We start from the raw sequence: 16,735 nt of genomic DNA, 5'->3' as shown, positions 1-16,735 counted from the left end.
GTTTTGGTGTCAAGATTACTGGGTCCTGTTTTGGGGGAATCTCTTTGCAGCCCCAGGTGGTAGTGAGAGGCAGGCTGAGGAGGAAAGCAAATAAGCCAATAGCAGATGAGTCCCACATTAGGGTGCCCTCTGAATGTTCTTTCTTCATCTGGTCTTATTATGTTATCCCTCTCTTTTAGGCACTTTAGAAGAATAAAGGTGTTGAATGAGGAAGCAGCAACGTGGGAAGTGAGGTGGGTGTTAATGGACAAAGCAACACAAGGGTGTGTATTTTCATGGATGTTCTCTCCTTGGTCTAGTCTCTGCAATAGCGATATGCCCTTGTCTTAGCATCTTCCTAGCCCTTCCCACCACCTGTTCATGTTCTTTGCTGGCCTGAGAGTAGCTACAGACCTCTCCACATGTGGCTGGACACTGCAGAAGTCCCTGTTTATGTTTGGGTGGAGGTGAGTGAGTATGGAAACTGAGAGGCCTATCAGGCTGGCTAGTGCTGTGAACCTAGTGCTGGGACTCTGGCAAGTTTGTAGGTTTTAAGTTGGTAAGAACAGAGCAAAACCTACACCTCAGGGAGAATCCATGCTATGGATAAACCTAATGCCAGCCTACCCTGGGCATCAAGACTCTTGTTAGAAGTCACCCTCATGTCGTGTCTGAGCCCTGTTGGTGTCTTTCCTGGGAGCAGTGGAGGTCAGCCTGCCTCCATTTCTCTGTATCCTGTGGTGGGAACTCAGACAGGCTCATTGTATTTAGGTCTGTGTATGAGTCATGCTGTCCCTACACAAGAGGTAGGCAGGGAAATCTGCCTGCCTTGCAGGTCTGAACTAGAGCCTTATCAGCCACTACCCTAGACTGACATACTTATATTCTTTGCCAGGCCATAGTAAACACAGTTGTGAAGGAACTATTTGCCATGGAAGCCAGGGAGCTGGAGAGCCCTACACCCACATACCATCTCATTCCTGAGGCCAGCCGGCCCAGGGAGGAAGAAGATGTCAGCATGCTGCCTCAGCGGTCCACAGAAACTATGCAGCTAAAGAAGGAGATCTCTCTGCTGAATGGGGTCAGCCTGGTGGTGGGCAACATGATCGGCTCAGGAATCTTTGTCTCACCCAAGGGCGTGCTGGTCTACACTGCCTCCTATGGGTTGTCGCTGATCATATGGGCCATTGGTGGGCTTTTCTCCGTTGTGGGTGCCCTTTGCTATGCAGAACTGGGGACCACCATCACCAAGTCGGGGGCCAGCTACGCTTATATTCTAGAGGCCTTTGGGGGCTTCATTGCCTTTATCCGCCTCTGGGCCTCCCTGCTAATTGTTGAGCCCACCAGTCAGGCCATTATCGCTATCACCTTTGCCAACTACATCATCCAGCCCTCCTTTCCCACCTGCGAGCCCCCGTACCTGGCCTGCCGTCTCCTCGCTGCAGCCTGCATGTGTAAGTCTGAGGGCTTAGCGGGGGAGTATGCGTGGGGCTGTGGGTTATTTTTATAATGCTAATGGTAATTTATATTTGAAGAGCATAATTTGCTTTTCTTTTTCTGTGGGGAAGAGAGGCATCTTACCTTTTTGAAGAAGCAATTTCACCAAAGTCATTTGTTCCTGAGATAAGTAAGGGTAAAGGATGGGGATGGGGAGAGTCTGAATCTGTTTGTGGCTTCTGGTGCCTCACTTTCCTTCTTCGGTGTCCCTGAGTTCTGTTCCCCAGTCTATGTGACAGGTTGGTGCATGTCTTATATTTGTCTTATTTTGATTGGTGTCAACATCACTAGTTGTAACTTAACCCAGGAAAAACCCTCAGTGCTGAGGCGTTTATTCTGCTGCTCCAAAAAAAAAAAAAGTTATTTTGCTTCCCAGCTTTTAATCTTAGACCAGTTTAAAGCCATCAGTGAGGAAATGGGCTTCTCTAGACTGTGGGGGTCCCAAGGCTTTATGTCCTACAGGCTCACAGTAGGACCACTCCTTCCTGCCACTGCCACTCTTCACAAGCCGATCTAAGCAGCAGGCACCACACCAAAATGGCTGTTTCCCACTGGTGTTTCAGATTTCTTTATGCTGACTTTGTAAACAGGCTCTGCCTGCGGCCAGCGAGGAAGGTGGCTTCTACCCTGTATTTGGTTTCTGAGGGCAGAACCTGAGATCCCAGTGGATCTCTCTTTATTTTCCTTTTTTTCTTATGAGGTTGTAAGGAGGAATTCTGTGTGAAAACACTGGAAGGGAGAGAAGATTATTGTGAACTTAGTCTAGTAAAGCTAGTGTTTTAGCTGAGAAGTGGCGCAGAATTCCCTGTGTTCCTTAGCACTGTGCTGCCAGAGGCACTTAATTATACTCTGTTCTTTCCATATCTTTGCTTGCAAAGCGTTGGCAGTATGTGTAGTTTATCCACAGTGTTAAAAATAGACTGACAGTACCTTGGACTTAGCCGTAAAGGATTGTACAGTATGCTGTGACTCCTGACTTTAAGGAATTTATTAAAGACAGATGTTAAAAGGGAACTCTTCCACAGATACCCCTGGGAGGAGAGAAAGTGGGAACTCAGCGGTATATGTGATAGGGTTTCACGAGGGGGACTCTAGCCTAAGCTCTCCAAAAAAGGGAATAATTTTCTGATTATAAAACATGTTTGTTCAGGAGGAATTTAAATTAGCCTCAAATCACCTATAATCTACCGCCAAGACATGAGTACTTTTATTTTTTTTAACATTTATTTATTTATTTATTTATTTTGGCCGCGTCATGCAGCGACTGAACCCGCGCCCCCTGCATTGGGAGCGCAGAGTCTTAACCGCTGGACTGTCAGGGAAGTCCCCAGACAGGAGTACTTTTTTTTTTTTAATAAATTTATTTTATTTTTATTTTTGGCTGCGTTGGGTGTTCGTTGCGGTGCGCGGGCTTCTCATTGCAGTGACTTCTCTTATTGCGGAGCACGGCGCGCGGGCTTTGCTAGTTGTGGTGCACAGGCTTAGTTGCTCCGCGGCATGTGGGATCTGCCAGGGCCAGGGCTCGAACCCGTGTCCCCTGCATTGGCAGGTGGATTCTTAACCACTGCGCCACCAGTGAAACTCAGGAGTACTTTTAAAAAAAAATAAATTTATTTATTTATTTGTTTTTGGCTGCGTTGGGTCTTTGTTGTTATGCGTGGGCTTTTCTCTAGTTGCGGAGACGGGGTGGGGGTGGGGGGCTACTCCTCGTTGTGGTGCGCAGTCTTCTTATTGCAGTGGCTTCTCTTTGTTGCGAGCCCGGGTTGTAGGCACACGGGCTTCGGTAGTTGTGGCTCGCAGGCTATAGAGCACAGGCTTAGTAGCACGGGCTTAGTTGCTCGTGGCGTGTGGGATCTTCCCGGACCAGGGCTCGAACCTGTGTACCCTGCATTGGCAGGCGTGTTCTTAACCCTTGCGCCACCAGGAAGCCTGACGTATGGGTACTTTTCATAGTTCAGTTACGTCTTCATTTCTTTCTGTTATAGAATTGGAATCATACTTTGCATATAACTTGATATTCTGCTTTTTAAACTTAGTATATCATGGATTTCCCCCCTTTTTGTGAAATGTTCTTCAAAAGAAACATTTTTTAAAAATAAATTTATTTATTTTATTTATTTATTTTTGGCTGTGTTGGGTCTTCATTGTGGCACGGCATTGTGGCATTCTTAGCCACTGCTCCACCAGGGAAGTCCCAAAAGAAACATTTTTTAAAGTTATATATATATATATATATATCTTCTTTTTTATTAAAAGGTGATGCATAGACCCTACAGAGAATTAGAAAAATGCAAAAAAAGAAAGTTAAAATCACCCATGATTTTACCTCCCAGAGAACTATTGTTACTATTTGTGTGAAATACCTTCTGCTATTTTTTTTTCTGCTTATCCATCATTTTAAAAAAGTACCCTTGATATAATACTCTTTGTGGTTTGTATACTGCATTTAAAAAAATTTAATATTTAATCCCTTTCACCAAATATTCTTAGAAAACATGGTTTGGGACACACAAGTAGTTTCCAGGCAGTGTAATATAGTGGTTAAGATCATAGCCTCCCTTGGGAGTTCCCTGGTGGCCTAGTGGTTAGGATTCCAAAAAAGAGGACTTCCCTGGCGGTCCAGTGGTTAAGACTCTGAGCTTCCACTGCAGGGGATGTGGGTTCAATCCCTGGTTGGGGAACTAGGATCCCGTATGCCTCTCGGCATGGCCAGTGGGTGGGGGGAGGGGGAAGATCATAGGCTCCCATGCCAGACTGGGTTTGATTCCAGCTTTACCATTGAGTAGCTATTGACCTTGGAGGAGATAGTTAACTGGTACCTTAATTTTCTCATTTTGTAAAATGGGAATAGTGATTGTACTGTGAACTGAAAAAAACATGCACAACCTAAAAGTTGAGAATTATTTTTATTCAGCAGACAAAACTGAGGACTTAAGCCTGGGGCACAGCATCTCAGATAGCTCTGAGACACTGCTGCAAAGAGGTAAGGGAGGGGCCGGGATATATAGGAGTTTTTGCAACAAAGACCAGGTAGTTGGAACATTAAAAGATTACTGTTTTTTGTTTGTTTTTGTTTTTTCGCTGCCAAAAAAATGGGATCGAACCCATGCCCCCTGCAGTGGAAACTTGGAGTCTTACCCACTGGACCGCCAGGGAAGTCCCAAAAGATTACTGTTAATTAAAGAAAACCAGATATCTCATTAAGGAATTTAGCTCTTTTCTATGTATGGAAAAATGCAAAAGTCAGGGCTCGTTGAAATCATTCCTTTGATATGTAGCTCAGCTATCTGGGGGCAGTGTCCTGTGGTTTCTCAACCTAAGTCTCTTCAGGGTGCACTGTCGGGGGTGGCTGCAGTTAGTGGGTGGCTGACTGCTAGGTGGCAGGCATCTGTTTCTATCCTGAGTTCCCTTAGGGCTCTCCGTGGAGCAGCTGTTTTGTGATGGCTTGATGGCTGCAACATTCTTTGTTTACTGATATGGCAGGCAACATTTTTTTTTCATTTCATTGATAGTACCCATCTGAAAAGATTGTTGTGAGGAATAAGTGAATCAATACAAATAAAGTACAATACTTCTCTCTGCCTGGCATACAGTAAATGCCCTATAATATCATTATTAAAAATAATGCTGATGTGTAGAAATCATTTCCAGAGTTTCTTCATATTTTATTAGGATAAAATTATAAAAGAGAAATCCCTGTGTCTAAAGAATTAAACTGTTTTAAGTTTCTTCGTGTTTTACCCAGTTGCTTTCTAGAAGATTTCGTGAATTTGTACTCTTTTCTGAGCACCTGTGAGTGCCTGTGCATTGGTCCCTTGATGGCCTTAGGATGAATTCCAAGAGTAACCAAATCAAAGGGCACCTCTGTACATAATTTTTCACATAAAGAAGATTTTTGTTTGTTAAATCTTTTTTCTTTTATGATTTTTCCCATTGTTTTTTCTTAGGAAGCCCATCCCCACACTAGGAACTGATCTTTTGATTGGAGGAGAGACCTCACCTCTTAGAAATGCAAAGTTATGGTATCATATAACTTCTTTCATTCAAATGTACTTTTACACAGATTACTCAGTATTTGCATTACCAAAACCCCCTATTCCAGAAACCAAGGTATTTCCATAAAGCGGGCCTGAGGGCGGGAAACTTGTCAGAGGTGGTGCCAAGTCATTAAAACCTTGTCCCATCCTAACAGATTAGGGTTTAGGGCTCAGTTTACTCCTCTTCTTGGAAATTAGGGTGTAGAATCAGGCTGATGTATCATCCAGCTAAGCTGGGGTGTCCTGGAGGGAGCCTCCTTGGACAGAGGTGGCACTGAGAGCAGCCTGGTCTCAAGAGACCTAAATTGGAAGAAACCAACGATGTCATAATTAGGGGAAAAAACAAAGATCTGCGCTTGAATGCTGGGTGAGGCTTGGGTAGGAGAATTACGTTAGTCTTGAAACTGAGACATGAGAGGGGTCCAGGTTAGTTGGGAGACTGCTTAAAGAAGTTATATCCATGCTAAGCTAGACAATTAAAGTTCCATCCTAGAAGAAAGGGCCTAGGCAGTCTCCATATAACTAACTCGAGGGCAGAGCTGCAAGCTGTTGGCCCACGGGCCACCCTTGGCCCACAGATATATTGGGCCTGCACAGTGTTCTAAATAATTTTGAATTACTTGCCAACATTTAAAAATCAGGACTTGCCCTTTCTCTTGAAAAATCAAAAGTTCTGGCAAACTTGGACCCATATTCCAGCCTCACACAATCAGCTGCATTTGAGTAGTGGTTACTCCTTTAAATGGAGCATATATTCTCCCATTGACTGCAGTCGCCACTCCCTCTTGTTTTATGTCCAGACATTCTTGCCTTTGCTCATTTATATTACCTTCTCGGGCCCTGAAGGCATTGCTATTTCAGATCCTGGCTTCCAGCAGCCCTCCACTCCAGTCCCAGGTTATACATGGCAGGGAGATACATCCAAGCAGCTTTTATTTTTTTGGATTTCAGATTGTCTTAGGTACTCATTATGTCAGAACAGTGGTTCTCAACTGGAGATGAGTTACCCCCCCAGGAGACATTTGGCAAGGTTTGGAGACATTTTTGGTTGTTGCAACTGCTGGGAAGGGGTGTTGCTGGCATCCAGTGGGTACAGGTCAGGAGTGCTGCTGAACATCCTATAATGCACAAGACAGCCCCGCATGACAGACTTATCTGGCCCAAAATGTCAATTGTGCTGAGATTGAGAAACTGTCATTCTGCTGTTATGTATTCTGGGATCTTGGACTCTTCTGTGGTGGGTGGGGCCTCAGGCTGCCCGCTGAACTCCGTATGCTTAGGGGCTCTTATTCACTTATGGGACTGTAGGGGAAAATGGCACTTCTTGAGGTCCATAGGTCCTTTCTCTGACCAGGTGACCAGCAGTATTCTCAGTAGCCCAGGTGCCCAGCATTGTAGGAGTACTTGATTTGTCTGCAGAAGTGTGTGTTTCTGGCTTAGGTCTTGGTGCATTTATCCTTGTGGGATTCTGTCTGTTATGTAACCTCAAATACATCATTGGAGAGTATTTGCCATGAACTGACATGGAAGTCAGTTCAGCACTGACACAGTGGCATCAGCAGAGGTGTGCTCACAGCTGAGACTCCATTGTCCCTGAGGGTTTGTTTGGTAAGGCTGACAGGGAAGGGAAGAGGAGGGGAAGGAAGAAGGAAAGGGAGACTGTCAAGGGTGAGACTGCAGTGAGGAAACACTGTGTGATGTATGAATGGCTTCCTATTGCCTCTTGCTGTCTTGGACTCATGCCTGGGCAGGGTTCTGAGTAGGAAGGATACTCTCCTCTATTTTGGTCAGTTGTTGCTATGGATAGACAGCTTTTATGTTCTGACAATGGCAGGCCTGAGGAGGACTGGCCTTGACCACAGTTGCTCAAAAACCCTGGATTCTAACCCTATGTATAGGTTGAATGTTTTGATAATAAGATTAAATATGTATACTTGTGTAATTGAAAACAAGGAGGCTTTTAAAAAAGACATGTACATTATGTATTCATACACATGCCAAGAGGTAGCTTCTGATTCCAGGATCTCCACTTGGAAGGGTTTACCTCTCCTAGACTGTTGTAGAACATTTCTCTCCTAAGAGAATTGTAGATGTTTTTTTCCCCTTCTTTTTCTTTTCCCACTTTGTCGTCGTCGTTAAGGATTGCACTCCTCTGTCCTTGAAGGCCTGTTTGTGGGAGGAATTGGAAGGTTCCTTTTCCTCCCAGTGCTTGTAGGAGAAGGGAGCTGCGACAGTCAGCATAACTGGAACTACGGCTTCAGATGCCAGGCCATCTCCTCATCAGAAGGAGAGTATGAGAGTTGCAGTTTTGTCTGTGGGCACATGTATTACTCAGGATTAGTCTGGGTTTCAAACAACTGAAAACCAAAAGGAGCATAGCTCAAGCATGTTGAAATTTATTTCTCACATGTTAGAAGTAGGCAGCGTGGGGCTAGTAGGATGACTTCATAATTCTTCAGGTTCCTTCCTTCTGTTTTACTGCTCTGCCATCCTCAGCATGTGACTTCTGGCTGGTGGTCCAGGATGGCTACTCAAGCTCCAGTCATGTCTGCCTTGTAGCTGACAGGAAGGACAAAGAAAGACACCTCTCACCCTTCAAAGATACTCCTATAAGGTTTTACTTATGCAACACTTTGCTTATATCCCTGGGTTAAGAACTTAGTTACTTGGCCATACCGGCCTGCAAAAGAGGCTGGGAAATGTCATCATTATTTTGGGCAGCCAGACTCCAGCTAAAATTTCTATTACTAAGGAAAGATGGAAGAACAGATATTAGAAGATATGTAGCCATCTTTGCCACAGAGAGACTTTGGGGATTTATTTCTGCTTAGGGATTGGATCTGGATCTGCTGTTTGAGTATTTCTCAGCAACAAGTCCCTAGAGAGCCTGGAAGACCCTGACATGGGTCCCACACTCATTGGTGCAGGCATGCAGCAAGGAAATGAGATTGGAGGAAGAGGGAGGGCGTGCATGTTTTAATTGTGGTAGTTGAGTCTGAGTGCCTGGCCTCCAGGCTCAGCCTGGCTGTCTTGTATTTGAGCTCTGGTGTAGTCCTTGCTGCTAGATGGGAATGGGAGTTCTGGGAGGCGGGTGGGGGGTGGGGTGGGGAGGTGGGGGATCAGATGGTGAAATTTTGTTTCTTAATTAGAATCAGGAAAACATTCGAGGGAGTTGGCTTCTGCTTGGTAGACTGTTCTCGGAGCTCTCTGTTCTCTGGCAGGGCTGAGAGTCCAGTGAAGCAAGCAGGGCTCCTGGGGCCAGCATTTAAGGATGCACTCACTCTCAGGTTTGCCAGGTTGTCCCCCGACAGTGAGTGCCTACTTAAATTTTGTGCCCTGGGCTCCTTACTCACCTACTCTACTCCTGGTCCTGCTCCCTGGCTACATAGTGTTGTTGTTGTTGTTTTATAAATTTATTTTATTTATTTATTCATTTTTGGCTGCATTGGGTCTTTGTTGCTGCGCGTGGGCTTTTCTCTAGTTGAGGCCAGCGGGGGCTACTCTTCGTTGTGGTGCACGGGCTTCTCATTGCAGTGGCTTCTCTTGCTGCAGAGCACGGGCCTTAGGTGCGTGGACTTCAGTAGTTGTGGCTCGTGGGCTCTAGAGCGCAGGCTCAGTAGTTGTGGTGCACGGGCTTAGTTGCTCGGCGGCATGTGGGATCTTCCCGGACCAGGGCTTGAACCCGTGTCCCCTGCATCGGCAGGCAGATTCTTAACCACTGCACCACCAGGGAAGTCCTACAGAGTGTTTTAAATTAAGTACTTTTACTGAGAAAGAAGTGTATGTGCATGGTAAGTCAGTCAAACTATATAAAATGGTATATAGTGGAAAAGTCTCCTCCCTCTCAGAGCTTTAGTCTTCCTCCCTGAGGCAGCTGCTGTGACCAGGCTTTTGTGTATCCTTCCATCCGGTCTTTGAGAAGGGGCTCTGCAGGGGCTTCCATTGAGGTGCTGCCTTCACTCATTGAATTCCCACTGTGTGCAGAGAGGCCCAAGCCATGGGGGCAGTTTGTACCCGGATGGAGGGGAGGAAAAGGAGCAGAACCCAGAGGAGGGAGTGCCTGTCAGTGGGCTGAGGAGTGTGTCAGCTTCTCTCCCCATTTTGCAGCCACATTTCAGTGCTACAAACCAGAAGCACAGCAAGCACAGCTAGGACATTGTGAGACAGCCTCTTTCTCCGTGTGTATGTCCATCTTTCTGTTCTATTCCTTTTGTCTCCATCTCTTTGTCTCTGCCTCCTTGTCTTTGTCTCTTGTCTGTCTTGCCTCTGCCTCTGTCATCTGTATGTTTCTGTGTTTTTCCTCGTCAACCTTTTTTTTTTTTTAACATCTTTATTGGAGTATAATTGCTGTACAATCGTGTGTTAGTTTCTGCTGTATAACAAAGTGAATCAGCTATACATATACATATACCCCATATCCCCTCCCTCTTGCGTCTCCCTCCCACCCTTCCTATCCCACCCCTCTAGGTGGTCACAAAGCACCGAGCTGATCTCCCTGTGCTATGCGGCTGCTTCCCACTAGCTATCTGTTTTACATTTGGTAGTGTATATATGCCCATGCCACTCTCTCACTTCGTCCCAGCTTACCCTTCTCCCTCCCCGGGTCCTCAAGTCCATTCTCTACATCTTTGTCTTTATTCCTGTCCTGCCCCTAGGTTCTTCAGAACCTTTTTTTTTTTAGGTTCCATATATATGTGTTAGCATACAGTATTTGTTTTTCTCCTTCATCAATCTTTTTCTCACAAGCTGCACAGCTTCTTACAAGCTGCTCTCACTTCTGCTCGTTTTTGTAGTCCTGCTTCCTTCCTCTGCTTTCTTGTGGCTTTTCTTCCTCTATTACAGGGGCTCGTAGGTGATTTTGACTTGCTGTGGCCCCTGACTTCGCTGCTGTTAGATAGGTTCAGTTTCTTGGTATCCTGACTCCATATTCTTGGGAGAGAGAATCAAATAGGCCTAGCTTGGGTCCGTTGTTGGACTCTATCAGCCGTGATAGGGAAGGGGGAGCAGTTCCCAAGAAGGGGCCTGGCAGGTACTTCAAAATATGCTTACTGTATTGCACAGAGGCCTGTGGATTACTGGTGGCTATTTATTAGGTAATCCTCATGTTAGCTGATCTAGGCTTAGCTTCACACAGCGAACTCTGATTAGCAGGGCAGGTCCCCGGGAAGACCTGCCAGCAGTGTGCATTCCTTTGGTCTTATCCCTTCCCCCTTGGCCATTATTTACTCCCCACCGCCTCGTTTCTCCCCCACCCCCCGCCCCCATGCACCCTATATGACTGACTAGTAAGCACCCGTGTCATTTGCCAAAGTACTGAATGAAAGCTCTTAAAGTGCCATGGAGGCTGTTCAGCCACTCATGTTTATATCCACAGGCTGGCCCTAGGCTCTCCTCTCCACTTGAGTGGAGGAATGTCCAACTTTCTGAAAACTGCCTTGCTCCAGGGGATTGGCAGTTAAGCGAAAGTCATCACCATCTTGATTCCAACCACGGTTGATCAGTTCCCATCTTTGCTTGGCAGTAAGCTTAAGAAAACAGTATGCTTTTGTATCCCCCTAAGAATTTGTGATCTCCTTGGGGAAGTACCACCCAGATGCCTGAGGGAGAGAGAGGAACCTTCTTGAGACATATGTCCATATGACCACAGCACAAGGTACTAAGCTGTGTGTTAAGTGAGAATGTTGTAGGGTTCAGGGAGAGAGAGCTCAGGGAGGAGCTGGCTGATATATTTTAGCAAGGTTTTACAGAGGAAGTGGGGACTGAGATAGACCTTGAAAGTGGGAGTTGCTATTGCCTATGGCAGGAGGAGGAGGGGAGGACATTTCTCTCATGTGTATATCCGGCATCAGTAAGGAGAGAGTCTGGCTGAAGGAGAGAGTGCAACATGGGTAGAAGTAGGTAGACGTGGACTGGAGGATGAGCCCCCAAATTTTGTAATAACATTTGAGGTTCTCGTAAAAGTTCTATTTTTGGAGGCTAGAGGTGTCACTGTGGAGCCCCTTGGATACTGATATTCTCCATGGATCAGAGCAGTCCCTATTTAGCCGGGGTAAGGTGGTGGGACCTCTAACACAGGACCCAGGTATCACTGAGGTACGTGAGGAGCTGGAACGGAAAGCCAGCAGTGCTGACGCAAGCCCACTTTTCCATGGGCCTATCCGAGAACTGGGAGGTTTGGATAGGAATGGGGGTGGGGGAGATCAGGGGGGGTCTATGTAAGCTTGGGAATGGTAGTTAGCCTCTGTCAACCTCAGTTTCCTCATCTGTAAAATGAGAATAGGAATGTCTGTTTCGTGGTTGTGAGAATTAATTGAGAGGATGTATGTGAAATTGTCAGGCACATGACAGCCTTTTAAAAAAATAATTACATGCAAAACATTGTCTCCCTAACTGCTAGGTGACCTGCCACCTGCATTTAAATTGACCTTATTTGTTGTTGGGCCTCTCTTGTCCCCATTCTCTAATGTGGCCATGGAGAGGTCTTGTGCCCCAGGTGGTTTGAAACTTTGGGAATCTGAGTGGGGAAGAATGGGTGAAGTTCACCATTCCTGGGCCTGGGGGGAATTTCCAAAAATGGTTCGGGCTGTCAGAATGCATGAATATGTGGTAGTGCATGCCTTTGTATCATTACTTGTCAACATTGATGGAATGTTTTCCTCTCAGCTGGGGCAGATGGGGGATGTCCCCCATTTGCCTGTTCTGGTTCTGACCGGTCCATCGGCCCCTTTGCCTTAGGCAGACAGGATAGAAATGATGCGCTTTGTAAAGAGAGGTTGGGCGTCGGTGCCCTCAGCTCAAGCCTGCCACTGACTTTATGGTTTTCTTCCTAGGTCTGCTGACGTTTGTGAACTGTGCCTACGTCAAGTGGGGCACACGTGTGCAGGACACATTCACTTACGCCAAGGTCCTGGCACTCATTGCCATCATTGTCATGGGCCTTGTTAAACTGTGCCAGGGTAAGAAGGGCCCCAGGTCAGAAGGAGGGTGGGTGACTCCGGGAGTTCCCCTGGATTCCCTGAGGAGGATGTGGGGACTCCGTTAGCTTTACTGCTCAGCTCTTTCTGTATATGTGCTAGACTGTGTCAGTGAGAACAGGAAATCTGTTCTTGGGCTTCTTGGGCCAGGCTGGTTTGGTCTAGTGGACATGAGTTAGCCCCTCCCTCGGGGCTGCTTTCCCTCTGTGGTGGTGGGGAGCATTGCAAGAAGCCAGCCGAAGGCCTAGGAGCTTTTGAAACTTGGGTTGTAATTGGGTCATAAAAGTAATCAGTGGAGATAGAGTGAGCCCTGCTCTGGCTCCTGCTTTTGGTCTGTGACCGCCAGTCAGTGGGGAGGAGGGCTTGGCCCTCCTTGAGAGGGGTAGGAAGTGTGTGAGTGGCAGGGAGATGGGGTCTGGAAATGAGTGGTTATTTTGCAGCCTTTACTTTTCATCTGGACTTGCTCTTATTTAGCATTTCCTCCCAAAGTCAGCTCTCAGCAAAATATTAAAATATTGTGAAGTTGGCACTGACTTTCCTGCCTGTTGGCCTTAGAGAGCTTTTCATTCCCAGATCAGAGTAGGCTGACAGGGAGGGTAACAGGCCTCCCAATATTCCCTGACCCCTTAGAGAAGTCCTGAGGTGCCCTTGGCCAAGGGTGTCTCAATCATTAGACAACACAGTTCTCTGGGTCATCTGTCTCTAAACTTGGCTGTGTTTACAATCCCCTGAGGAGCTGAGACTCCAACCTCAGACCTATTGGATCAAACTCTGGTTGGCTTGGAGTTCAAAAAAATGTGTTTTGGGGAATTCCCTGGTGGCCTAGTGGTTAGGATTCTGGCTTTCACTGCTGAGGGCCCAGGTTCAATCCCTGGTCAGGGAACTAATATCCCACAAGCCGCGTGGCGCGGCCAAAAAACAAAACAAAACTAAAAAAGAAAAAAGTGTGTTTTTAAGAAGCGCCCTGGGTGAATCTTAGGCAGCTGGTCCAGTATCTGTGTGCCTGTGTGCCAAGTTAGTACAGCCAGCCATCTGGATGTTCCTAGAGTCTCTGAAACATCTTGGGGTCTAATTGGGTAGTTGAGTAATTCTCCCTCCAGGATCTGTGCCCTAGGGAACAGCTACGGTGTGTGATGAGTGGCACCCCTGGGGTTCGGGAGTCTCTACTTACCCCCTCTTTGTTGCACACCCAGCCCTTTTTGCCACATTGGGGGATGGGTCTAGGCTTTCTGCAGTGGGTGACAGCAGGCTTCCTTAGAAGTCTGGGTCTTATTAAAAACCTCCAATGTGTCTAGAAGGTCTGTCTCCTGGACAGCTGGGTGCTGTTCCCTTGGCTTGCAAGTCTGCAGTCTCTGGAGGCCTCCAAGGAGGATGACAGATGTCTAGGCAGCCTCTCCAAAGGTGGAGGTGGCCCAGGCCTACCCCAGGCCCAGTGAGAAATAAGATCCCAGTTCCTTCGAAGCCTGTGATTTCCTGCCGCACACAACCATAGCCACTGCGAGTAGAGTTCTCTCCATGAGACTGAGAAACCCATTTGACCAAGTTGTGGAACTGTCTGGGTCATGAGAGGTAGTTCCACAGGAAGATCTAATTGTTAATGAAAAATGACTCCTTTATGTGAAACAGGGTTCTTTCTAAAAATAAGAACTGTGGCCTACCATGTGGTCTCCCGCAGGAAATGGAAATTCACTAGGGCTTTGGAAAAGGTGTTATCAGGTCAGAAGGCAGCCAGGAATGCCTTTGTTTTTCTGAGATTGTCTAGTTCTACTAAAGGAAAATGAACTATTCAGAGGGAGTGGGTGGGGTGTGGGGAGCTGGTGGTGGTGGTTCTTTTGGTATTAAATTGTTTTTGTTTTTTGTTTTCTTCTCCCTGCCCTCTTGCTTTTCCCTTCTTTTCTTGACCCTCCTCCTCTCTCCTTTTCTTGCCTCTCCCCTTCCTCTTTCTTGCTGCCCCTCCCCCTCCCCCTCCTTCCTCTTCTCCTTACACCTGCCATCTCTCCTGTCCTTCTCCTTCTTCCTCTTTCTCCTCTCTGTACCCCCCGCTGCCCCCCCACCTCCGCCTTTGCCCCCACAGGACACTCTGAGCACTTTCAGGATGCCTTTAAGGGTTCCTCCTGGGACTTGGGAGACCTCTCTCTCGCCCTGTACTCTGCCCTCTTCTCTTACTCAGGTTGGGACACCCTTAATTTTGTAACAGAAGAAATCAAAAACCCAGAAAGGTAAAGGTGGGATCTCACTCTCCCCAACTTGGCTGGAACTCCTGCTGATAGTGGGCACGCTTGCCATCTTCCCTCCCCTCCTCCCTCTGTCTCTCATCCCTTCTTCCTGTTCCCCCTTCACCAGCTGTGAGGGATTAGGGGCGAGGATGGGAGTGAGTGAAGGTGGGAAACCCCTGGCTCCTTGGCCTCATATTCACACTGGAGGATCCCCAGGGTCCTTCCTGGAGGAGAGGTCCTTCAGTGGGCAGCAGCTAACCCAGCTGGGGCTGAGATGTTAAGACCTTGCACTCTGGTGCTGACACTGAAGCCTGGGGAGCCAGAAGCTTATTCTGGGCAGCCGGGTTCCCAGCCTGGCCTCCAGTCCCTAGAGGACAGTGCTCCTCCTTCAGTGGGACCCAGTGGTCCCACTGGGGTGAGGATCAAATATTGATCATGAGCCATCTTCACAGGGAAGGCTGTCTCTCTCTCTCTCTCTCTCTCTCTCTCTCTCTCTCTCTCTCTCTCAGGAGAAAGAGCCCGGGGCGTGGGGCGCATACTTCCCTTAGGCTACATGGGGAAGAGGAGTCAGCCTCAAAGATCCAGAGGCCAGGGAATTCCTGGGTAACTTTGACCCCCAAGGAGAGGTTGGTTCCAGGTAGTCCTATTTCTGTTGTCCTGACAGAAATTTGCCCCTGGCCATTGGGATTTCTATGCCGATTGTGACACTCATCTACATCCTGACCAACGTGGCCTATTACACAGTGCTGAGCATTTCAGATGTCCTTGGCAGTGATGCCGTGGCTGTGGTGAGTCTGTTGGGATCCCCATTTGCTCGTCATCTCATAGTACTGAATGGCTGGATCTTTGTTTCTGCTGCCACTCCAGCTCTGCAGGGCCAGGTGGTGGGTCTGTGCCAGAGGGCGGGCTGCTCAGCAGTGATGGCATTTGTCCTGAGAGATGCAGGAGGCTGTGGAAACCCTGTCGTGTGCTGAGTGCCCCTTCTGTGCTCTGTCCCCAGACATTTGCTGACCAGACATTTGGCTTGTTTAGCTGGACCATTCCCATTGCTGTTGCCCTGTCCTGCTTTGGGGGCCTCAACGCATCTATCTTTGCTTCATCAAGGTACTGTGTTTCTGCTTCACCGATAACAGACCAGTATTTAATTCTCTGAGGCTCTAGGTGAATCCATCGGAGCCCTTCTTTCCCTTATCCCTCTCTCGGACATGCAGGGTGTGTATGTGTGTGTATGCATGTGTGGCCATGATCGTATAGTGGTTAGTACTCTGTGTTGTGTATGCATGTGTGCATGCGTGTCCTTGCCTTTGTACAACACTTGTGTGCTGGTTGCTTACATTTCCATGTGAGATGAGGACAGATTGGTAAGAGGTAGAGGGGAAGAAGGCAGTAGCTTGGAGGAGGGATCCTGTTGGGGACAAGACTCTAGGCTCCTGCAGATTATGCTGCAGGCCCAGGATTCATTCTTGTAATAAATGATTATTGAGCACTTGCTGTATACTGGGTACTGGTACAGGATGACTCTGCCCCTCACATCACAGAAAACACTGCGGCCGACGGGTAGGCTCCAGCTCTTTTCTGTGCACAGAGACTTACCTGTAAGAGCACTGTCCTTCCAGTTGTTTCATAGAGAGGACCAGTTCTGCCTCTTCAGGCTATTCTGCTACCTGGTCTCAGGGTTCTGGCACGTCCCCTCTTCTTCAGCACTTCACTTCATCACTTGGCCCTTCTCCTTGGTAGATGTTCATTTGGAGGCAGCTGTGCACAAGCTTCTCTCATCTTCACTTAGAGAAATCACAAAACAGTTTCTCATCTCCCCTCTTCCTTATTGGACATACTTCTAAAGGAAATGGTTTGCATTTTGACTGTCGTTCATCTTTCTACCCATAGGTAGGCTTCTACTACCTTAAAAATGTTCTTGTCAAGGGTGCCAGTGACTTCCTTCTTGGCCTGCTTTCAGTTCTTATCCTACTGGACCCCTGAAGCAAGTGATATTTACCACCCTTCTTCCTCTGAAACTATTCCCATGGCTTCT

The 16,735-nt window shown here is 47.3% G+C and overlaps 1 protein-coding gene across 4 annotated transcripts in view; it reads left to right on the top strand.

The window, feature by feature from the left end:
- The window catches only part of SLC7A6 (solute carrier family 7 member 6), a 34,437-nt gene that overhangs the window by 9,597 nt on the left and 8,105 nt on the right, over positions 1-16,735 (top strand). For all 4 annotated transcript variants that reach the window (XR_004485034.2, XM_033434235.2, XM_033434234.2 and 1 more), the window contains exons 2-7: positions 180-233; positions 875-1,433; positions 12,344-12,469; positions 14,562-14,706; positions 15,368-15,491; positions 15,704-15,807. Coding sequence is in view for 3 of the 4 variants with exons in the window: in XM_033434235.2 (XP_033290126.1) it covers positions 911-1,433; positions 12,344-12,469; positions 14,562-14,706; positions 15,368-15,491; positions 15,704-15,807 (1,022 nt within the window). In the remaining variant the exon portion in view is untranslated. The remainder of the gene's footprint in view (positions 1-179; positions 234-874; positions 1,434-12,343; positions 12,470-14,561; positions 14,707-15,367; positions 15,492-15,703; positions 15,808-16,735) is intronic.

This window comes from Orcinus orca, chromosome 20, assembly GCF_937001465.1.
Source record: "Orcinus orca chromosome 20, mOrcOrc1.1, whole genome shotgun sequence".
Lineage (NCBI taxonomy): Eukaryota > Metazoa > Chordata > Mammalia > Artiodactyla > Delphinidae > Orcinus > Orcinus orca.
This window is presented reverse-complemented; position numbering and strand designations above follow the sequence as displayed.